Below are 25,140 nucleotides of genomic sequence, written 5' to 3' on the forward strand. Positions count from 1 at the left end.
ATCTCCATCATACCTGACCCCTATCTCCACCGACATCATCTGTCTATGGTTAGTCAGTCGAGCCCCATACACCTCATACTAATGGCCAAATCCGCCACTTCAGTTGTTAGTATAAAGGGACTTGGGTGTGATGGATTTTCACTGCTTGACCCATTGTTCTCTGAGAGATAAGTCGCTGTCAGAGTAGTTTGGCTGCAGCTTACCCAGCTGCGTAACTAGAAATGTCTGGGCCCCATAGTAAACTTTTGATTGGACCCCCATCCCCAACTGACTACTAAACCATCAAGTGTAGTCATAACTGCAAATACTCATCAAGAGTGCTTGGAGTTAATAGGGACATTTGCAGAGCCCAGGAGGTCATTTGCTGCAACAAATTATGACAGCTCAAAGGGCCCAGTGTATTGCAGGAGTGGGTGACTGGGCCCCCTGATGTGGCGGGCCCCATAGCAGCCGCTATGGCTGCTACAGTGGTAGTTATGCCCATGAGCTTACCCCTCCTCATAGAGAAAACAGGAATGCTTTGTTGTGCTGAAGGCTCGTGTGTAGGAAATGTGGGAATATGGCCGCTGTTAGGGAAAATCTGCAGCATTTATAGGATGGCATATAAAATATCTAATTAAAGGAAATCTGTCAGCTACAATTTATAGTCCAATCCACTGACACCATTATAGTTCTTAGATCAGGGAGACACCTGGTACCTTTCATGCATCTGTCTGTGATTCCAGAACATAGAAAATGTTTTTATTATATAGTATGAAGAGTCAAAGAGGCGTTCCTGATCTGCAGCAAGCTGTAACACCTCCTCTCTCCCCCTCCCATCCCTGACCCTGCTGTAACACCTCCTCCCTCCCATCCCTGACCCTGCTGTAACACCTCCTCCCTCCCATCCCTGACCCTGCTGTAACACCTCCTCCCTCCCCCTACCATCCCTGACCCTGCTGTAATACCTCCTCCCTCCCATCCCTGACCTGCTATAACACCTCCTCCCTCCCATCCCTGACCCTGCTGTAATACCTCCCCCCTCCCATCCCTGACCCTGCTGTAACACCTCCTCTCTCCCCCCCCATCCCTGACCCTGCTGTAATACCTCCTCCCTCCCATCCCTGACCCTGCTGTAATACCTCCCCCTCCCATCCCTGACCCTGCTGTAACACCTCCTCCCTCCCATCCCTGACCAGGCTGTAATACCTCCTCCCTCCCATCCCTGACCCTGCTGTAATACCTCCCCCTCCCATCCCTGACCCTGCTGTAACACCTCCTCCCTCCCATCCCTCACCCTGCTGTAATACCTCCTCCCTCCCATCCCTGACCCTGCTGTAATAACACCTCCCCCTCCCATCCCTGACCCTGCTGTAACACCTCCTCCCTCCCATCATTGACCCTGCTGTACCATCTCCTTTTTGATGTAAAAAATGTTGTGGTCTTTTACCTATGCTTTGCTGTACGTAATATCAGCCAAATTCTCTATTGTCTGGGCAAATGTAGTTTCTGTGCAAGAGTCTATAATAGATGGTGCGCTGGACGGGACTAGGTGAGACCTGGCTACCTGGCTGGGCTATTATTACTGTCAGGAGGCTATACAAGATGGTGCACTGGACGGGACTAGGTGAGACCTGGCTACCTGGGCTATTATTACTGTCAGGAGGCTATACAAGATGGTGCACTGGACGGGACTAGGTGAGACCTGGCTGGGCTATTATTACTGTCAGGAGGCTATACAAGATGGTGCACTGGACGGGACTAGGTGAGACCTGGCTGGGCTATTATTACTGTCAGGAGGCTATACAAGATGGTGCACTGGACGGGACTAGGTGAGACCTGGCTGGGCTATTATTACTGTCAGGAGGCTATACAAGATGGTGCACTGGACGGGACTAGGTGAGACCTGGCTGGGCTATTATTACTGTCAGGAGGCTATAAAGCTCTTTGGGCTTCTGCAGATGACAGGCCGGTATTCTGCTTATTGTGATGCAGACAGTGGTCCTAGGTGTGATCGTGTTTGAAGGTGGAGACAATAACAGGCGTTGCACATGTTGAAAAGCGTACAGGGTGTAAGAACAATGTATTCTGGCTTGTGCTGCTATAGGTGATTCATTCCCAGATCAGTCAGAGGCTTCTGTAACCACAAAGGGACGTTGTATTAGGTTCTCTATATTACGTCTGGGATGTCAGGTATAACATTGGGATGAAGCAGTGTATTATTGGTAACCTACTGGAAGCGTCTCAGTACAGATTTAGGCTACGTTCTCATTGTGTATTTTTTAGGACAAGAATGGCCGTATTGAACACTATGGGGACCAGCAGCCTTTGTTTGGTTCGGTCATGGAAGTAACTGACATGTTAATTACTTGCTGCCTGTAATGCAGGAACAACGGCCGTTGGTCCAGCTCTGTTCACACAATGTATGGCCATTCCTACGGCTGTACATTGCATGGAGTTCAATGGTGATTTGGGTTGCGGGTACAGCCTAAAGGTGCTCGTAATGCAAATACAATAAAACGATGTTCTTGTGGACGATATGACAGTATCGGCCGCAGGAACATGTCAGACAGTGGCCGTTGTTTTTACTAAATGTGAACACAGTCTACAGATGAAGCTCAGTAACAAACGTTGCATTTTCTGCATTGTGGAGGAATCCATTGTGATCCCATTATTGTGGCCCAGCAATCTGCAGTGTCTGGTAACACAGTCACAGTATCACAATGGCACAGCCACAAGAATTAAAGGGGTTTCCAGCTGTGTCCAGATGTGGTGTATATACTGTATACATAGTGCTACAGCCAGTGCTTACCTGCCACTCACACACTGTATATTGTAGATTATTATTCCACGTTTTCTGGTTTCCATTGACGTCCCCCCCCCCCCCCCCATTGTGGCCATCTATTGTGTGATGTCTGTGCAGTCGCTTTGATGTAAGTGATGTCACTCTGTTATATAATAACTCGTCTGGTTTAGTCCCTGTAGCATTAGTTATACAGAATAGACGTCTGTACTGTCCAGAGGACGTTCTTGTCTTCCAGGTTTAGAATCCTCTGCCTTTGCCCGGTCATAATGCTAGTCCCCTATGCTTAGTATGATACATTGGGGTGCAGATAACTATATTACTATGCTTAGTATGATACATTGGGGTGCAGATAACTATTACTATGCTTAGTATGATACATTGGGGTGCAGATAACTATATTACTATGCTTAGTATGATACATTGGGGTGCAGATAACTATTACTATGCTTAGTATGATACATTGGGGTGCAGATAACTATTACTATGCTTAGTATGATACATTGGGGTGCAGATAACTATTACTATGCTTGGTATGATACATTGGGGTGCAGATAACTATTACTATGTTACTATGCTTAGTATGATACATTGGGGTGCAGATAACTATATTACTATGCTTAGTATGATACATTGGGGTGCAGATAACTATATTACTATGCTTAGTATGATACATTGGGGTGCAGATAACTATTACTATGCTTGGTATGATACATTGGGGTGCAGATAACTATATTACTATGCTTAGTATGATACATTGGGGTGCAGATAACTATTACTATGTTACTATGCTTAGTATGATACATTGGGGTGCAGATAACTATTACTATATTACTATGCTTAGTATGATACATTGGGGTGCAGATAACTATTACTATGTTACTATGCTTAGTATGATACATTGGGGTGCAGATAACTATTACTATATTACTATGCTTAGTATGATACATTGGGGTGCAGATAACTATTACTATGTTACTATGCTTAGTATGATACATTGGGGTGCAGATAACTATATTACTATGCTTAGTATGATACATTGGGGTGCAGATAGCTATATTACTATGCTTAGTATGATACATTGGGGTGCAGATAACTATATTACTATGCTTAGTATGATACATTGGGGTGCAGATAACTATTACTATGCTTAGTATGATACATTGGGGTGCAGATAACTATATTACTATGCTTAGTATGATACATTGGGGTGCAGATAGCTATATTACTATGCTTAGTATGATACATTGGGGTGCAGATAACTATATTACTATGCTTAGTATGATACATTGGGGTGCAGATAACTATATTACTATGCTTAGTATGATACATTGGGGTGCAGATAGCTATATTACTATGCTTAGTATGATACATTGGGGTGCAGATAACTATATTACTATGCTTAGTATGATACATTGGGGTGCAGATAACTATTACTATGCTTAGTATGATACATTGGGGTGCAGATAACTATTACTATGTTACTATGCTTTGTATGATACATTGGGGTGCAGGATTTGTAGGGTTTATGTGCTATTACTAGTAATAGATGGGGATTGCATTGATTTGCGTTGCAGAACGTCCCGGAGGTAACAATAGCCAATTTGGTCCTCTGACTCCCAGATAACTCGTCCTTGTTCACGGCCGAGCAATAAACATGCAATAAACCTTTTTTGTGGAAATCTGTTAGACCAGCAGTGGATGTGGCCTCCCTGGGTGTCCGGCCGTCTCTCTCACCTCTTTTTGTTTGTTTTGTTCATGCTGCAGACCATCGCTTTATGGGGGGGCGGCTATAAATTAATGGAATGTCCCCGGCTTTCCATTAACAGGCGGCCGGTGACGTCCGTGTCCACAACGTCTTCCTCTGTCTCTGTTTTATTAAACCACAGGAAGGTGGTGTCTATATGCAGGATTCAGCTTAACATATAAGAGCACGCGGATGGTGTCAGCATAGTATATGTAGTATTTGCTATGTAAGCTGGATGTGCAGATAGTTCTGGCCGCTTAGGAGGTGGCAGCTTTATCATGTATGACAATGTTTGGCAGATGATGTATCGGTGTGATCGATGTGACTGGCCATATTACTATACAATACATAAGTGATTGCTGAAGCCATTTGTGTGTTGGACATTGGCATCTCTCCTCCATTCTAGGCGTACAGTGTGTGTGTGTGTGTGTGTGTGTGTGTGTGTATATATATAATTTATTGTCCCATATTGACCCAATAAGAGATCCACATGAGAGGTAATGATCGGCCATGGGTGTGAAAGTCCCAGAAAACGCCTGTAAGTCACATGGATCCAACTTGACACTTTCCTTGGGTGTTTTATGTGGGGAATTTGGAGGCCAGGTTGGTACCTAGAATTCTGTCATGTTTCCCAGGTTATTCTTAGCAGTATTTTAGCTCCATCTTGCTGACCTAGGCCACTATGTAGTATGGTTGTCATGAATGCGTCTGACCTTTGCTCTCTCATCAGTCGCTCTCGCGTATCCATGACCCGATCGCTGGTGGTCAGAGTGGACTATGTTTGGCTGCTCAGATCCCAGGTCGCAATCTTAAGAAACGCACCAGAGATGTTGTTTTTTCACTTGTATAAGTGGTGGAGTCGCACAGCGCACCATGTATCCGTACACGGTAGGTTCTGACCATGTAACCGGCATGTAGCCCTGGCCGTCATGTGTCCCACCTCTGGACCAGGGCTGCACCTGTGGTTATTACTTTTTTGTGACTGAGCTGTGAATAGAAGGTTTAGCCTGACCTGCTGCCGACGCACCTGTATGTTAATGTCCCGGTGCTGTAAACACATTTGCATTGATAATTTGCACTAATGGCCGTTGTGCATTTTACGTTTACAGTTTCATATAGGTGAGCAGCTGGATGTGGAGCCGTGTTTGCAGGATGGAACAGGACAGGCTCTATAGAACTTTCTGTGGGAATGTTCTTCATACCAGACAAGTCATCTAGTTATGATAGTGACATTTCATAGACTCGTATTGTCTTTCTTTTGTTATGAGAAAAGGTCGGCTGTAGATCCTGGCAAGGAGTCTGGACGGTGACTTCCTCCCTGTCTGTGACGGGGATCTGACCGGGACAGCGTGTACGTTTTCTGACCCCGGGGGCACGACACGTCGCATGTTCTCCTGACTATTTATTGATTGTTTATTGTGTTATTCTTGGCGTCTGTCAATGACACGTGACTCTCCCAAGGAGCGTTCCTACTGTATGCCGATAGCCATCCCAGGGATGTACAAGTGAATGAATAGATCATTTGTTTAGGGAGAGACCTCATTACTTAATATGTTTTTAGTAGTCTGGTACGGTGACCTCCAATCCATTCATCATCAGGAGTAGAGCGCCATTTGTTGTTGGTAAAGAAGCAGCTATGAATCGGGTAACATCCGAGCAGTGCGGCCCCCATGGGAGTAACATCCAAGCAGTGGGGCCCCTGGGTCTGACATCAGAGCGGTGCGTCCCCCATGGGTCTGCCATCCAAGCAGTGTGGCCCCCGCGTCTGACATCCGAGCAGTGTGACCCTCCATGGGTCTGACATCGGAGCGGTGTGGCCCCCGGGTCTGACATCGGAGCGGTGTGGCCCCCGGGTCTGACATCGGAGCGGTGTGGCCCCTGGGTCTGACATCTTGGCGGTGCGGCCCCCGCGTCTGACATCCGAGCGGTGCGGCCCTCCATGGGTCTGACATCCGAGCGGTGCGGCCCTCCATGGGTCTGAACAGCCAGGATGGCAAGGAACATTCACGTCTCCTCTCCCAACATGGAGCGGTGGATCCAGGCTAGAACATGTAAGCGATCATTGGGGTGCCATTCGTGCCCCTGAGGTTGTGGTCACAGTTCACTGACAACTCGAGGCCAAAGCTCCTGCAATTCCAGCGTCTGAGGAAGCCGATATGTGGGGAGCTATAGGGGAAGATGGACTGTACGCGTCTCGGTTATATCTGGATATATAGCCCCCTTTATTTTAAATGCAGTAACCTTTCCTTGTTTCTATAATAACCTTGTATAGACAATACACACCCTGCCGCTAGATAAAGACGTGTTTCAGAGACTTTACATAGACGGGGGTAGAAGGTGCTGATGGGGCGGCAGGAAGATGATAATGCAGGAGGGGCGCAGAGTCTCTTACTTTACGTCTTACCAAGCTCAGCCATGACGTGACGGCTCCTAGAGCTGATAGCCGCTGCTGCCGAGGTTTGTTGTGGTTGGAACAAGCACCGCTCTACTTCTACATACCCTGACTATTGTAGAGCTGTCTGTCCGTCTGTCGGCCTTACACCGCATGTGACCGCCAGAAATCATCTGCTCAACCAACATGATCATTAGCAATTACTCAGTATTTTACTGCTGTTTAGTTAATTTCAGTTCATAGTCTGTAAGGGCATCCACAATAGTGAAGCTGCAGTATAAAGCATGGGGGAGAGACAGAACGATAGTTCTCAGAAAATAGGGTAGACTTAAAATTAAAGGGATTCTTTCATGTTGTAAATGTAGTCCAATCAGTAGGCATCATGTCATACAGCAGGAGGAGCCATACATGATATGGTGGGAATAGTTCCAGGATACCTGTGATTTAAATCTCTGCTCATTTTGGGGTAAGTAGTCAAGTGGGTGGTCCTGCTCAGTGATTGACAGCTCTGTGTGTGTAAACATGCAAGAGTCTGGGCACCTAGACTGCTGACACTGATCCTAGCTGTATCCTAATAGAAAAGGTGTAAGAAATGGGAAATACTGAAGAAACTTCCATACATCCCTAAAACTTCTGGGGGAATAATCTGAGAGGCCATGAAGGTAGAGAATCCCTCGTAGACTGGCCGTCCTTACAGGGTCCACGTTCTCAGCACAGGTGAAATTTGGTTTGTTGTATCTGTTTGCCGGCTAGCCTGCTGCCGCTTCTGACTAATTCATGTGTCTGTCACCGAGACCACCACATACACCACATACACAACACCCACTTATGCTTTTTCTACATTTCCATAACTAGAATTTGTTTCCGCTCTCTCTAGGTCTGCCTTCTGGATTCCAAGAGAAGCATGAATATTGGGATATTCCTGAAACAGTTCAAAAAGTAAGTTGTGCAGACTGGAAACCAGTATAACTGGGGGGGGGGGGGGTGCTGTCCTCTGCCCCGGTCCTCCGGCCACCTCCTGGTCTGAGCGGGGACCCAGGACATATATTGGGACCATGGAGCGGGGTACAGTGGCCCCCAGCTCTGGAGCCGGCGAGTTAGGTGCGTGTTATGTCCAGCCACCTCCTCCCCAGCTCTTCTGAGAAAATGTCCGACCCCGGATCTGTGAATCTGTGCCACCAGTGTTACTTTCCAAACCCCCTGATGGCCGCATTGCATTTATTTTGTGGTGTTTTTTTATTTGACTTCAGTTTATTTTTCCTTTTACACTTGCTATTAGGTCGGCTGAACATATCATTGAAGATCTCCGAAAGGGGAAGTGTGATTTGTACGACTCTGAAGCCCTTCAGGAACTTCTAAAGATGTCTCCAGAGGCAGAGGAGGTGAGCTGGATCCATGTACTGTGTCCTGACAATCTGTGTTCCGGCTTACCCTGTACTTGTACTGACCTTGATAAGTGATTGTGAAGGGTTACGGCTTCTCCTGCCCAGAAGCTAAGAGTGATAAAGACTTGGTGATCTCATTGGTGACGTGAAGTTTCCATTGATAGAAGTGTGCGACACACTTGGCTGTTATTCAGAGGACGGGATATAGTTACAAAGGAACACATCTATTATTCACACTTTTACCCACTTCTACCAAAGTCTATGTCAGTAGTTTTTTTTGTAAAAGGGTCTTAGAATGATGCGTCAATTGGATAGTGTAACTTTATTGGTGACTTCTCTACCCCCCAAATCCCTCAATTTTTTCCGTGCTGCAGATTATCCCATTTTCCCCCAGCTATAACATATATAGCATTTTTCAGTTGGAGAAAGCATATCCTGCTGCGTCCTATCCTCCTGTATAACTTTCCATTAGCAGCTGACACCCTTCCTGTCTGAGACCAGATAATTTCTGCCAGTGACACAGAACCTGATCATTACTATCAAAGCCGATGCTCTGCGGCTACGACATACCGGGTATCTCACACACAAAATCCAATGTCAAAATATCCCATTATAACCTAGTGTCACCGCTGCAGACAAATAATAGTTTTTGATGTGGTGTATTTTATTTTTTTTATATACTTTTAATTTTCCTATAAATTTAAAATATATACTCCAATGGGGACAGATAAAACCGTATAGATTATGGACACGGCTTAGCTCCTCCCACTCTCTCCTCAGTAACCCCAAGTTACTTTGTCTGTCTGGCTGCAGTAAAGCGATCTCTGAATTGCTGTTCACAGAGAGAAGCAATAGCTCAATCACGATATCCGCCCATAAATAATGTACAGACCAGAGAATTACCTATAAAGTAAATAAGAATATTTAGAATTTTTTTATGTTTTTACCATTTGATAATTTTTGCTGATCGATTTCCTTTAAAATCAGCCATAAGCTGAAGGCGGGTGTCCCGAGATCGGGGCCTGGTATAATGTGACTACACCTCCAGTATCTGTAGTGGTGATGATGGGAGGCTGGCTTATTCCGGTGGGATTTTCTATGTACAATCGTTTTGTAGTGTGGTTGTTATGCTGCTTAGTGTGAGCAGGCCGCAGCCTTGCCCCGCAGCTCCATCTGTTATCACCTCTAACTATTGGGCTCCAGATACTTCAGCAAGCTTTTAATATGAGCTCGGCTGATTTACGAGGACATCCCACTATTCATTTTCATGGCTTTTCTTAGAAAAACCTATAAATATTTAAGGAGGTTTAACGTCTGTCAGTCTGGAACCCATTGTTATAGTTGTTCTCCTTATTTTAGTAAATGGGCGTCAAATAACATTACACCAGACTTTACAGGTCTAACTTCCAACTATGACTATGCCATCAAACCTATTGGCTCCGCTCCTTCCTCTCACTCGGTGCTCAGAAAACCTGGAACAGAGTTGCATAAATGTGAACCCTATAGTCCAGCACCCCGAATGGAGTAAAGTCACGACTACTTTATTTTCATAGCGTGATAGAGAGGAAACGACATTCACTTGGTTACTGTCTTTTGGCGTTTCACAGGGGAGGTTGTGAACAAGGCAAGTTCACCGAAACGCATCAACCAAGTGTCGTTTCCTCTCTATGACTCTATGAAAATAAAGTAGTTGTGACTTTACTCCATTTGGGGTGCTGGACTATAGGGTTTATATAACTTCCAGCATCTGAATGTGGGACTCCGGGAGGGTTGCTCTTACAGATGAGCGCAGTATGAGCGTGCTCGAGTCCAAACGTTCAGCATTTGATTACTAGTGGTTGGAGAAGTTGGATGCCGCCCTATGGAGTCTGGGAAGACACTGACTGGTTGTATCCACCAGGAATCCCTAGGGCGTCATCCAACTACTTCAGCCACTGGTAATTACATGTCTAAGGGTCAGACTGAAGCATGCTCATACTGCGCTCATCTCTATTGTCTATACATCCATTCTTAGAAGATGGTCTCTACATGGAGTAAATGAATACAGAATTGTAGATTTTACTCCATCTGGAAACTTGTGGGTACACAATGTATGGACAGCGTCCGTTGTATGGAGGGTTGAACAAGAGCCATTGTGCATTGATTCCGGAAAGAATTGGCTTTAATTATTTTAACGGCCGTAGCAAGCACAATTATATATTGTGAACAAGGACCATAGTTTGCATTGACTTCAATGCAACACATTTCACTATGATAAGAATGTCTGTTGTTTTTAATTGAAAATAACGGCCATTGTTTTCATAAACTGTACGTTGTGTGAGCCTGATACTGTGTGACTCCATGGAATAGGAAAAGAGCCGAGGTGTTCAATTTATCTTTTTTCAGACTGCTGAGCTATTGACGGAGCAATTACGGCTTCCTTTCTCTTAGCGATGCCCGATTCTACTCTTCTTTGTCGTCTTTTAAGGACGTTGTGTGCAGTAAATCTGAGTTTGTGAAAGATTTGCATGTCAGACATGACATCTCCCTGTATAGATAATTCTCTAATAATACTCTGCACAAATCCTGTTCTGAGTTATTGTATACAGTGTGAGGGATTAGTTACAATTATATATATCTGTATAATATTTTGTTTCTGCTTTTTCGCCTCCTCTTGTCCTAACTTGCTGCGGATTACACGTAACCTTACTGGGTTGTCTCTATATAGGAATAAACCCATGTTGTGTGGGGATACAGGAATCTGGCAGGACTATTATCAGCTTAGTGGACGCTCTGGGAGGATACTTACATATTAGCCACTATTGTGCTATCCTGTTTCAGCAGAATAAAATAAACCACCTGGACCTGACCTGTTCAGTCTGGATGACTGGGCCGTCTGCCGCATTGATGTGCATGTAATAATATCATCTCTCTTAATTCTGTTTCTTTATAGGTGAAGAAGTTGAAAGCCTTCAATGGTGAAATAACCAAGTTGTCGCTGGCGGACTCCTTTATGTACATGCTGATCCAGGTGCCAAAGTAAGCTAAAGCCGAAGTAACGCGTAGACTTCTTACTGTGTCGTTGTCATGGCGTCTTAGTCACTTGTTCCCATCTTGGGACACCTCTTGGCTGCACTTAGGATTGGTTTAATGTTAAATTCCTTCAATTAGGCCAGATATTGGGAATATTATAGGAGTTCTTTAGGCATCTCTCCCGTCCTCAGTTTAGGTGTGGTTTTACCCGTTAACATGGGACAGTTATCAGCTGATAACAGAGAAAACGTCCTGCTGGTCCTCCAGGTACCGCATCTGGTCTGCCATTCAGGATAGATCAGATAGTTGGATTGAGTCCGGCCATCTATGGGTTAACATCTCATAATGTTTCCAAAGGAGATTTCCCGCTTTCAGTAATATTCTGCAGCTATGTTCCCCATTCTGTGATTGACATTATGACACCTTGTTTTATCAACATTTACGCTACAGTTTTCCTATTACATTGTGTTCAAATCTCTACAAGGCGTTGGTCTGTGGAAACGCCAGTGTATCCATCAACGTAGGCCAACCCTGTGTGACTCAGCGGCCCGGAGATCCTCCTTCTCTTAGTCAACTAAGCTGTTTGTCAAAAAAAGAAAGTGTTTGCATTCTCTTCTAAATGTGCGATCCCATTGCGGCTGGGTTACATCTATCCGGGGGTCCGGCATCCTTCTGTTGTGACAACTGATGGCAGCAATGCAGCACTTGTCAGTTTTTTTTTTTTTTTTTTTTTTTTTTTACATTAAACATCAAGGACGTACGGCGGAGCATAGCGAGCAGCATTATGACGTCCGGCGATCCAACGGCACTATTAACACCCCGGTTTCTTTAAACTGTCCCATTAAAATTAATGGGATCAGCTCAAAGATCCGTTTCCTTGTGGTGTAAGGGAAACGCCAACGGGTGTATGTAAACCCAGCCTAAAAAATACTATGTTTATTTAATAAAGCTCCAAATTGTTAACACATTTTGTATATTAACTCATAAAACAAATTCAGTCTTTCCAGGACTTGTTCATTTTCTCCAATGCCCGTGTACATCTCTATCTCGCTTTTACCAGGCGGCTAATGCAAATCGGTCGCTATGCAAAACGAAAGCCTTCACACAAATCTCGTACGTTTCTTACATCCATGTTTGTTTTTTCCCAGTTATTCCCTGCGGATAGAAGCCATGGTGCTGAGGAAAGAATTTTCACCTTCATTCTCCTCTTTGAATCAGGATATGATGATAATCCGATTGGCTACAAAAGGTGGGTGACCGTGTAACTCCTCTCATGTGTTATAATGGGGGTCTGGGGCCTCTTTCTTCCTCACAGTACACAGTGGGTCATGCGGAAATATTTTGTTAACTTCTTTTCATCTTAGCCTCCTTGTATTGCTTCATAAATAATAATAATAATAATAATAATAAATGCCCATACTATAGTGAGAACTGCATCAGAACTGCTCTCAGCCCCATACTGGGCTCACAGAATGGGATGATACCTGGTGTCATAGTCCTGGAACATGGCGTCACAGCAGGATCCTGGGAGGGATGCTCCAATCCTTAGGTGCACTGAACGCTTCCCCAGTCCCTCCCCTTAGCTGACTGTAGCTAGAGCTGTCAATCATAGCTAAGAGCCCGCCCCCTGGACACATTGTGTCAGTAGTCAGTAGTTTCTATGGCTCAAAACTGCCTTTAACTTGCCCATGTGCTTATCTTACTGTATACATGCAGAATTACCATGGGACATATGAAACATGTGAACGCAGCCCTATATATAATAGTATAACTGATTAGCTCTGAAAAAAAAGAATCCCTACTATTAATGCAGGTTAGATCAGTGTCTGACATCCACATGCGCTGGGTGCAGCCTCTCAGATTTCCCATAGGTGACCTTTACAATACTGAAGTCATTTTGTACACAGTAGGTGGATTTATTTCGACACTTTGCCGTGTGTTTTCACAACACAATGTGACATGTGTGACAGGCCGGCCGCCGCCGCGCTCTGAACGGCCATTGTTTTAAAGGTTTATCAGGAACGCTTTTCCTGTAACATTCAGTACTGTGATCTGAACATGGAAATTCCCATCATATAAAATGTTCTTTATCACTGGAAATAAAGAATCTCTATTACGCTTATATTCTATCTGGACGTTCATCTAAAAGCGGCTTATAGTAATGATAATCCACAGTCTTGTAAGTGTTACAATGTTGTTGTATATGGAGAAGACTAGGAGTGATTACAGAGTCAGGTCAGTAATGCGGCAGCACAGGTAACGTACACCGGCGGCCTCGCTGACCTCGCCATAGACATGCACTGGCAGCCGTCTCTCTCTCTCTCTGACCTCGCCATAGACATGCACTGGCAGCCGTCTCTCTCTCTGACCTCGCCATAGACATGCACTGGCAGCCGTCTCTCTCTCGCTGACCTCGCCATAGACATGCACTGGCAGCCGTCTCTCTCTGACCTCGCCATAGACATGCACTGGCAGCTGTCTCTCTCTCTCTGACCTCGCCATAGACATGCACTGGCAGCTGTCTCTCTCTGACCTCGCCATAGACATGCACTGGCAGCCGTCTCTCTCTCTCTATAGGTAAGCGTATAGTGTCCCTTTAACTCTTTTCCAGGAAGAATCCACTTTCCCCCTATCCACAGGATCTGGCGAGGGTCTGACCTTTGTACCTCCTGCAGATCACCGTATCGGAAGAAGAGCGCTCTACTCGGCTCTTTCCAGCACCTCCATAGGAATGAGAAGCGCTGCGGGTCATGTGCCGTACCTGTGGCTCTATTACTAATACAGAAGCCGGGGAGATAAGCAGGGGGTACAAAGGTCGGACCCCCGCAATCTCCTACTTTTCTGCTATCATGTGGATGGGGAAAAGTAGATTTTTTCCTAGAATATCTCTTTAAGGCTACCAGACAACAGGCCCCATACTCTGATTTGTTTTGTATGCGGTTTAATCTACCCTGTATACAAAGCAAAACATCAGGTTCCTATGGATCCCTGTTCCCCCAGGAGGTAGAAATGGCTATTAGGCAGATTGTGGTCTCCATAGCAGACAGCTGCTTCAATGGAAGATCCTGCGTGGACTCGGATACGAGGTTTATTACATAGGTGTTTATTTAGAAGGGGAGCTGGTAATAAGATGGTCCAGACACCCGGACGGTGAATCATCTGCACAACAGAGACGGGAGGGTGCCGAACCCTTACATGTCCCATCCCTCCTTCTCTCTGCAGGATTCTGCTCGTCCACATAGAAATAACAGCCATCTTGCCCACATTTGTGTGTCTGGTCGTCTTGTATCCATTATGTATAGGGGTAGCTTTTTACATGATCTTGGGCATGCGACATGGTCGACAGAGGGTGCAGTACACACCAGGGCTCCACAGGAGACTTGTACTTTTATTTCATTGTTTTATTGTTGTTATAAATGCCGATGCAGACGGATTTAGCGCTGTTCCAGCACACCCATTATGTGCACATCAATCACTGTGGCAAGAGATCATTTTGGATTATATTACGGGTTTGACCCACATTTTGTTTGGGTGTGGGTACGGTAATGTGGGAGGGGAGACCTGACTGAATCATTGTCAATTATAATGCAAGATACCTAAATTTAGGTAGTAAATATTAAGGCGCATTAAATGCTCCAGTATGGACAAGAGCTATTGGAGAAATATACCAGAAATGTACAACGAGAGAGCCGGCCGCACATCCGCATGTTCATCTACGGCTTCTCTGTAAGATTCCAACAACGTCAGGTAGTTCATATACATTAGGTGTCACATCAGTCACCTAATTCCCGTGGGTCCGTGACCTCAATGGTGTAGTGCTGGGCGATGACCTCCATTGCCGCAATCCTTACGAAACCATCAAATACATCCGGCGTCTGTAGCATTAATATTATTGCATATCCCTGCCCCTCACATTACGCACTTGGCTTCAGTAATTGGAAATTATCGGCTTTGTTTGCTGAATAATACGTTTGGCTCTCCTAAGGACACAAGCAAAGCACAGCAGTAAAATGAGACCATGTATATTGAAATGATAGGATTACCCCATAAACCATTATAATGGCGGACAATAAGCAGACCTGCCCGATTCCCACTGCCAATTACTGGATGAAGAGATGTCCGTGCACGGTACAACGGGGAGACTAAAGTGTGTAAATATGAAGCAATGCCTAACCTAGTCACTATATGGACTGTATAGATTGTATATGGACGGTGTATATTGTATACGGACGGTATATATTGTATATGGCCATGAAGGGTTGGCAGCAATCTGTCTGTGTATTGTTTTTCCCTTACGTATCTGGGGCTGCACTTGTATGTGATATCTGAGAGGCGATGATGCCACAGTAAGTACTGCTCACCTGTACTGCGGCGTCGGAGCATCCTGTCTAGGGGAGCATTGTGTGGTCATGAAACCCATGAATAATGAGCTGGGGATAAGTTACAGCTACCGCGGCGGAGCGGGGTGTTATATTACAGAGGTCTGTACAGAAGTGGGGCAGCTAGATAACACAAGCATGGATCCCTTCCAGCCAGATCTTCTTTTTTTGTTCATTTCTTGTCCTATTCTTCCATGATGGGTTCTAAGTGGAGTCAAATTGCTTTTGCGGTTCGCTCAATTATTATAATGGTTTTGACTCCTTGACTCCTGAGGAAAACAAGATGTCATACAGGTTTTTCTTACGGATTTATTATTTTTTCCCACTTTTAGAACTCCTGTCCTGTGAGCAGCTACACGCCATCTTATACTTGGTTCTACAAGCCGGTAACATAATGAATGCGGTGAGTGTCGTCCTTGTGATTATTATCATTATGGTTCTTTTTGCCCTTTGTGCCACCTCACTCGTTCTCTGGAGAATTCCCATTGGACGTGTTTTTCTCAGCTCTTCCAGCGCTTACGTTGCCTTTGTTGTCTCTCCAGGGTGGATATGCCGGCAACGCTGTCGGCTTCAAACTGTCTTCACTGCTCAGACTGGCGGACACCAAGGCCAATAAACCTGGAATGAATCTGCTACATTTTGTGGCTCTGGTACGTGGGGTTCTCTCTAATAGATAAAACCTTGAACCCAATGCAACCAACAATGCAACCCAACGTTGGATAATTTCCAGCAATCCTTATTTATTTTACATTGTACAGCAGAAAAGAATAATGTGACTGGTTTATCTGTAAGTCCCTTTTCCCGGTTATAGGCAAATATAGTTTGTATTACTGGCCCCTTCGCATAGATTCTTGGCTGCTTCTGTCCTCCCAGATGGTTGGTGTTCACTTTGTTGCATCAGTCATGTACCCATATACTCATATCACCGCTGCACCCAGTCTCTGCCCTCAGCCATGTACAGTGCTGGCACCAATGCCTGGCTGCAGGGTCACACGGGTGCTGCTGAGCGGCGTCCCCGCCGACTGCTCTTAGAAATAACCAACTGGGTGTTACCGATTGGGGGTTTCTACACACTTGCTGGCTCTGATTGGCTGGTGTCAGGCAGTATAGGGACAGGCCCCTGGTTGGTACCATCAGAGGAGCGGCTCATCATCGAGCTGGAAATCATATTCCAGAATTATTTCATGGACGTTGCATGTATACAGACCAGGCCAGGAGCGGTTCTCTCCCTTAAGCATAACACAGGCTCAATCTTACTCCATTTCTGTCTTACCGGATTTTGTGACTGGTTATATTTTTATTTTCTAGGAAGCCCAGAAGAAGGATCCTGCGTTACTTACATTTTCTCAGCAGCTGAAACATTTAAATGAAGCCGCCAGGTAAGGATAATCTCCCTGCTGTCCTTGTGTTGCCCTTACTGTCCCCATGGGGATATAAAGGAGAGAGGTGTTAGTGAACACTGCAGTATACAACACTGCTCTGTGCTCCCAGAATACACCGCACAGGAGGTATAGAAATCATTGTATAACAGCAGAGTTTGTAGATGTAGATTGTGATGTTTATGGCAGGATGAGGTAACCGTCTCTGTCCTCGGCCATCTCTCTATAATCAGTTTGGTAGATGTGATTACGTTACACTAAAACATAAACACACGTGCTCCAGAGACGTTCTGTTACAGCATGGCTGTTCTCCTCACACGTTCACTGGTACAATGTCCCATGCAATGTTAATACCGTACACAAAACATTGCATAAGGCTGCGGACTGTGATACTGTAAGAGGAAGCAATGAGGTAACAGACTGCTCTGTACATGGCGGGATAGTCACAAGAGCCTGTGGGTATTCTGCACATCCCCATCCTCAGGATTCACCATAAACAAACTAGTACAATGATCCAGTATATGTTCTGTACAAGCGCACATTGCTGGCCTGGGTTCAGCCTATTACTTCCCTCTGACGTGTTACCAGATAATAGAACACGGCACAAGTTCTCTAATACGTCTATTTGTAGCGACTCTAGTTCCACATTCTAATTATATAACTAAATCCAGATAACAGTGAATGTAGCACCAGGTACATTGGGGATTTTACATGAATGGATCGGTCCCAGGATGTTAATGTAAAAAGCAATGGACCTGATGCCACATTCACTTTAATACCTCTCCAAACTTCCCAGTGCTTCTAACTTAGTTGTCAGGTGGTTGGTTAGAGGAATACTGATACTGATATCTCTCTATAGCGTAAGCTTCTTACCTTCATCCTCTGCGCTGTTTATTCCGTATGTTATGGAGGCGTTTGGTGCATTGGGGGCAGGAATACCGATCCGTCCCTACACTAATATCTCCAATATGAAGTTACCTTCCTCCTCAGCGCCCCATGTGCTATAGGGACCTATCAGCAGGGTAGATTGTTCTGTTTGCCTGTCCTAGATGACCAGAACAAGTTAACCCATTCACTGCCCTAGACTAGTCAGAGTTGCAGACAATAACATTTGTTGCACTAGATCTAGGTGCAGTCCTGTATATCCAGCTTCTTTATTACTGATTATCACTACACCATGGATTTGTATTAGATTCTGGATTGTACCTTGTAGTCTCCGGGTCCCAGACTGTTCCAATAATAATGTCACAGTGTCACGGTATTGTAACTGGGATTTGTTATTCTGCCATTTCCTCGCACATATTAGACAAGGCAGCGTTTTTCTTTGTCTTTCATGGGTGCATACACCAGGATGGCAACTTTTATAGTTCTTTTTTTATCTTTTGACCTAGTTTTGTCCATGTAGTGTTGAGCATAGACTCAGACAGAGCTTCTATTAGCAATACAGTGACTTATACACAATACATGGTGCACACAAGTCACTCACTTATTCACTTCTAAAATAACTCGAGGAAACCTTTCCTATTTATAAGCTACAATGCGGCGATGTATCTGCATGGAAGTCCTGGCTTTCCAGTGCGATTACGTTTAGTTTCTATGCGGAAAGCAGAAGTTCAGAGCCTGAAAGAACGGGAAGGAATTTAACCTTTGTGTGTCAGGTGCTTGGCTTTCCCACATTTACTACTGGGGTCTCCTTTCACTTGTTACTATGACAGAGAAAGCCGGGTCAAAAGGCTGATTCATGCACAAAAGCTCAGCTTGTACTCCGGCCCTGAGCAAACCAAAGACCTCAGAGAAGCAGGACCATGTAACTGGCCGGATGAAAGCATCGCTCGCCTTTCTGCCACATCTGCTGTGTAGAGGACACATTCTGCATGGCGCGGGCAGGGGTGCGATTGCGTCATTGTCAGCACTGGATCTGTTCTGGTAATAGATTCCGGTGACACAAGATTTGTTGCTATTTTCCCTTTTCCAGGTTATTTTGTGCATTGTATAGAATCTCCCTGTGGTGGAGGGGGGGGGGCACATACAGACCATGCAGAACGTGGCAACAGATTTGTCCTCTTCCCCACTTAGAAGGCTGTAAAATTCATTTTAATTGGAGCCAAAGTGCGGTAAACCAGCATGGCCGCTACAGGGAACAGAGCCCTGTACTATGGATGGTAATAAGCTGAGTGTCTGCTCAGGAAATACCACATTTCAGTAATCTCTTCATTGTGGTGGAGATAATTATGCTGATGGGTATCGTCTATATAGAGAGAGGACAGGCCTTAGTCTTCACAATAGGTGCTAGGCACAGTTTACCTCTCCCTGCAGGCTGATCTCTGCACAGGTAACAGAGCATGCCCACAACCCTCCACTCAATGGTTCAATTCCAGATTATTCTATCCTGTTGTCCATGTGGCCTCGGTGAATCACGTCGCTAAGTGATAAGTCGCTTGAGCAGGATGGCTTCCTCCTTTATAACATACACAAAATAGTATTTAAAAAAATCTGAAAAAAATACTAACCTATTTCTATCTGAGTAATAAACCTCTGATAAATAGTCCTACGTAGCCTGGATTATTCATGGTGCCTGGAGGGGGGTGATCTCAGAACGCTGCGGCGTGATGTAATCGGCCAGATATTAGTCATTGCTAATCCACAAGCAAACCCTTTCTTTCTCTCAGATAAGCTGCTTCCACCCAATTTATCCTCTTTATGAATTTGACAACCAGGCACGGCTGTGTTTGACATTGAGGTGTTTGGTGAACTGATTAAACATTACAAAACGATGGCCCGGCACATCATGACTCCTAACGTGTGATGTAATCGTCCTCCTCTTGCAGATTGTCCATAGAAAATATAGAGACCGAGTTCCATACACTATTAACGAAAACAAAAACCCTTAAAGACCAGATCAAGAAGGACGCGGAGCTCAGCCAGCAAATGGAACAGTTTCTTCAGGTATATCAGTATAAAAGCATTGAATTCTGACTGGTTAACCATAATGGTTCTTAATATTGTGGTGTCATCCAGTTTGTACTGCCTGAACCATGAGCAGAATGAAGAGTTTGTCAGTGATGGTCCCCAATGGCTTCTTCCCACCCTGCACTGATAGATCAGGGAGAGGCGGCCAGGGACTCCCCCAGTGACTTAGACCAGTGATGGCTAACCTTGACACGCCAGCTGTTGCAAAACTACAATTCCCATCATGCCTGAACAACTAAAAATATGGCTTTGGCTGCCCAGGTATCATGGGAGTTGTAGTTTTACAACAGCAGGAGTGTCAAGGTTAGCCATCATTGACCTAGAGCTCTGTTACTGGCTGGCTTTATAACAAGGATTCCTTCCAGAATGAACCATATGTCACTGTATTGAGGGTGCCTGCCAGTGTTTCATGCTGCTTGTTGTTCGAGCAGCATAAAGCTGAAGGTAGATTAGTAATTCCATGAATTGTACGTGTGACTGACCGTGTGCTATTCTTTATTGTATTTCAGAATGCTGTGAAAGACTTGAAAGAACTGGAGAAGCAAAAAGTGGAGTTACAAAAGGAAGGGAACACTCTAATTGACTTCTTCTGTGAAGACAAAAAAAACATGAAGCTTGATGAATGTTTCCAAATCTTTTGGGATTTTTGTGAAAAGTTTAATAAAGCCGTAAAGGTAAGAGGAATCCATACCATAGATGACTAGATCCCTGTACCTATAAACGGTGTGCACAAAATATTTAAAGCATTGCATTGTAACTTAAAAACTAACGTGAACATCTTAGAAAAGACCTTAAACCTAGTCTGATTCTGAAATGTCGTCTCTTATAGGAAAATAAAGAGCGAGAAATTCAAGATCTACGTCAGCAGAAGAGACAGAAGGAAATGGAACTTAAACGGCGCTCCTGGATCTTTGGAGAGAACGGAGGGTTTGGAAGGAGCAGTAGTGAAGGGGATGTGGAATTATTAACGAAAAAAGGACTTGAAGATGTTTTACCGTTCTTGCAACAAAGACCTCAAAGTCCATTAAGCAGGAACTCCAACACCAGGCGGTCCCGTCTATCCCTTGGAGTTACAGCTGGTCGGGAGCTGCAGCAGTACCTAGAAGCTCCACAGGATGATCAAACCAACAAGTTCAACAGTCTCCCCCGATCTCACTCTCACCAGCCCAGACCCACAGTCGCATGGATAGAAACCAAGGAGAAAAAAGATCAGAACCTTAACATTATGGACTTGAATGAGAATGAAGCCGTAAAGACTTCTCATCCATTGCCTGAGGTACTTATTAGCTTGGACGATGAGGCACCTGGTCGCACTGCCAATTCAGAGTTGCATTACAAACAGGATAAAATGGACAGAAATAACAATCAAAAACCAAGCTGCCAGAATAAGATGGAGAGCCATCTTAAAAAGAACTCATTAAGTCCCTTAACTGTGACTTTAGAAGAACGAGAGCTGGTTAAAAAGTTACAGAAATTTGAACTCCAGCGATCTGTAAAAGAGAACACTGATGATATATGCATCACTGACCTAGAAACGCTTGATGAGTTAAATGTGGATTCTTATAGCCGCGTAAATGACAATAGTTTGCCTTCAAGAAAAACTACCAAAGACGACCCATATGCTTCAGTAAGTACCTCAGATAACCCAACCGATAGGACTGAGGCTCACTTAGACAGTACTGGCACTCCCGTGTCAGGGAACACGCACATCTCTGGTAAACAAGAGCATTGGCCAATGTTTTATGTTGAAGATAGTACAGATAATTCTTTAACACTGAACTCTGAAAGTCAAGGTATGTTCGAGAAAGAAGATGAAAGTGTACAGATTGGTAAATCAGAGAGTGGAGAAGGATCAAATGCATCAGTTTCTGGTCAGTCTGAAAGCTCAGAACATGGTGCTAGAAGGAGCAGTATTTCCAAGGAGGCGGCCCTGAAAAACAAAGATCCCAAGGACCTTAAGAGGCAAAACTCCTCGAGTGGAAAAATCCCAAATTACGCAAAGCCCACTGTCTCTCGTCTAGGTAACACGGTCACTACAAAACCTGTCCGCATGTTAAATGACTCTGAGCATGTGACTATGAGGAAAGTCGTGCCCATCTCTAAATCCAACAGACCTGGAAGTATAAAACGTACAGATCTAAAGAGTTCACAACGGGATGAGGCAAAATCAGAAGACCTCAAACAGACCCAGCGTCATTCTTTTCGAACCAAAACTGATAACGCTCAAAAAACCTCCCCCCGTTCTAGTACCAGTACTGAGGAGCCCAAGTTTCAACGAGGAACAAGCTTTACTTCTAGCAATTCACGTTTTCAGAGGGACCAGATTCAGCGTAAAAGTTCTGTCAGAAAACCAGCTGCAAAGCCGGTCAGAAATATAAGTAAACCAAAGGTCGATGAAACAAAGATCTGTCGGACAAATCAGAAACCAACCACCCCTGCTGCTGCAGAAGTAAGTAAGACCCCTCCAACCAATACCCTGAGAACGTCATCGTCTACTCCTAGTTTTGCCAGGAGCACAGTAGCCTCCTCTTCCCGCCTTGCAAAGACAGAAGCTCCTCCTCCTCCTACCCTGGTAAAAACTTCAACCATAACTAGATCCACATCTTTGCGCCAATCTAAAGGAAAATATGAACCATTAAGTAGAGAGTCGACCCCCAAAGAAAATGGTGATGCTGGTACCTTTAAAAGGACAAACAGCATGAGAATGAATGGGAAGCTGATCGAGGCCTCCAGTAATGGCAAAACTGAGACTGCCCCTAAAGAAAAGAGTATAGTGGAAAGATCTTCCCTGAAGCTTAAGGATACCGGCAGAGCAACATTAGGGAAAATCCTGAAGCCTTTGCTGAAGTAGGTCTTTATTTACAGAGTGTTTAATTCGACAAGCCCTGTTTGGGTGAATTTAATAAGGTTTTTCCTAAAGCCCTCCTGTCCGACAAGCTGTGCTCCCAAGCAGTGCAGATATCTTTCCATAGACTATGGAGACTCTTAGGACTACTAACTAACCTCTTCTCGACAAGTGCATTATGCGGCCTCATGAAGGAATTAGTGTTGAGCTGGGCTGAAAGTGCTTATTATCCGAGACTCTGTCTGCCAACATTGCTTCCTGAAAACCGACATTTTTGGGGGAATTTTTCTATAGAACTCTGGTTAGCCATTTTTTCTTTGTTTTCCAAAGGTACAAGCTAATCATTGACTTTGTATGGCTGTCTGCTTCTGGCTAATGGAGTACTTGGTTTTGCTTCCATTGGCAGGATGAAGGGGACTCTGCTGGGTGGAGTCTCTTAAATTTATGGATTTTATAGCAATGACTGGCGCTGGCGTTTCACTACTCTACAAGTTAAAACAAGAGGCTGACTCGGCAATGCTGTTACGTACAGAACTAGCTGCTCTGAACACAGAAGTGCCATGTATTTATAATGCATATGAATGGGGTCACCTCTCTATATTCTGACAGCACTTCAACCATTCAATGTGTACTCACTGTGATTCTAGCCTGTAGTTCACCTGTTCTCTGCTGCTAGGCTTCTATCATGTAAGCTTTAAAATGAAAGTCTATTGCTACTCCTATCCCTGTTATCATAGTGGGAGAGACATGATAGGAATATTGGTTGTATTCTGGTAACACGGTTATATAAATAATATCAGGAGAAGTGGATCCCATCAATCCCGAGAATGGGGGTGCAATCGTCCTCACAGTAAATACTGCTCACCGTGCGGCCCCTGCGGCCTGCCTTTCCTATGGATCCACCAAACATTCCCTAATGGCCGCAGAGGTGCGGTGAGCGCTCCACTTATTGCGGCGATGACTGCATCCCTGCTCTTGGAATGACTGCCCTCAGCTGGAACACGCTATTAACACATAACCACAACCGTGTTTTTGGACCCATTTAGTTTGAAAAAGTAAAAAAAATATATATAATAAAGTCACATGTTCACGGCCACAGAAATGTATGCAATAAAAGCTGTATGTGAGCGTTCCTTAACGTCCGTGCCCCTGTCATCTGAAGAAACTTCTGAGATGTTAGAGATGTCAGAGGTTTTGCCTGGTTGGGGTCTGGCTGGTTTCTCACACAACGGACACTCAAAGCAGAAACCTTTTCATGCTCACCCAGCCCAACAGATATTTGCACAGTGAACGGACGCCCCATTGCCACGCAAGGCCAGACGTATCTAAAATATGAGGAGATACAAGGGTTCATTTGCACTAAATTTCAGAGCTACAAAACCATTTCGCCAGTATTACTGAATTATAAGGGTGGTTTCGGAATTGTTGAATCACACAATCTTCTTGCTGTGCAGCTGATTTACCCCTTGTCAAAACCATGCGGGTGAGGCCATTCCCATACTGCGGTGGGTGCGACGTGCGGCCGATCAGTCCCGGCAGCATGGCAGAACTATTGGTGTCCGCATGCAGTGACCCCAATGTAGGAACGTGGCCTTATATTGTGGATTGCTGCGGCTTTGCTGTGTGTTATTCGGCACTGCTCCTACATGTGAAACAAATGGAAAGGCTTTTGCTGGATGTGACAAAACCTCAATATCTTTGCATTAAATTATATAGAACAAACGAGTGATACGGGTGCAGGGAATATCTGACTTCTAGTGCATCTGTATCTATCCATTCTCCTGAAGCCATATAGATATAAATGTCTCTTCTATAATTCTTATACACAGATCTTACATAGGTATATACAGCGGAGCTCATATACGCCCTGAGGATAGGAAGCAGTGTAATATCTATCGATGGATAATAATGGATTCATAGTCCAGACTTTCCGCCTCCGCCATCTTGCTACATAGGAACCTATAATATACAAGTCTGGGATTACAGCGGGTGGGTGTGGAGGCCCGTATACTCAGGGCGAAGCATTTCATACATAGTAGATAGATCCTTTGTTATAACCTACTCACACGTGCTGATACATTTACAGTCATTCCAATACATTTTGCCAAAGTGCATGAACCTCTTTGCACTCTCTTTTGCACATCAGATGGTGATGATGATGATGATGATGATGGTTTCCTCTGTGCGGCAGAATATGATAAAAGGTCTTTCCCCTCCCCCAATATCATCCTGCTAGAATATACAGGTAT

General features: G+C 44.6%; 1 protein-coding gene across 2 annotated transcripts in view; it reads left to right on the forward strand.

The window, feature by feature from the left end:
• The window catches only part of FHDC1 (FH2 domain containing 1), a 37,285-nt gene extending 12,230 nt beyond the window's left edge, over positions 1-25,055 (forward strand). For both annotated transcript variants that reach the window (XM_069978707.1, XM_069978706.1), the window contains exons 3-12: positions 7,799-7,860; positions 8,201-8,303; positions 11,239-11,324; positions 12,467-12,567; positions 16,030-16,100; positions 16,240-16,347; positions 17,006-17,076; positions 19,905-20,022; positions 20,556-20,720; positions 20,876-25,055. In XM_069978707.1, the coding sequence (XP_069834808.1) occupies positions 7,799-7,860; positions 8,201-8,303; positions 11,239-11,324; positions 12,467-12,567; positions 16,030-16,100; positions 16,240-16,347; positions 17,006-17,076; positions 19,905-20,022; positions 20,556-20,720; positions 20,876-22,897 (2,907 nt within the window). In that variant the 3' untranslated portion in view covers positions 22,898-25,055. The remainder of the gene's footprint in view (positions 1-7,798; positions 7,861-8,200; positions 8,304-11,238; positions 11,325-12,466; positions 12,568-16,029; positions 16,101-16,239; positions 16,348-17,005; positions 17,077-19,904; positions 20,023-20,555; positions 20,721-20,875) is intronic.
• The last annotated feature ends 85 nt before the right edge of the window (positions 25,056-25,140 follow it).

The sequence above is a fragment of the Dendropsophus ebraccatus genome, chromosome 7 (assembly GCF_027789765.1).
Source record: "Dendropsophus ebraccatus isolate aDenEbr1 chromosome 7, aDenEbr1.pat, whole genome shotgun sequence".
In the NCBI taxonomy this organism is placed as follows: domain Eukaryota; kingdom Metazoa; phylum Chordata; class Amphibia; order Anura; family Hylidae; genus Dendropsophus; species Dendropsophus ebraccatus.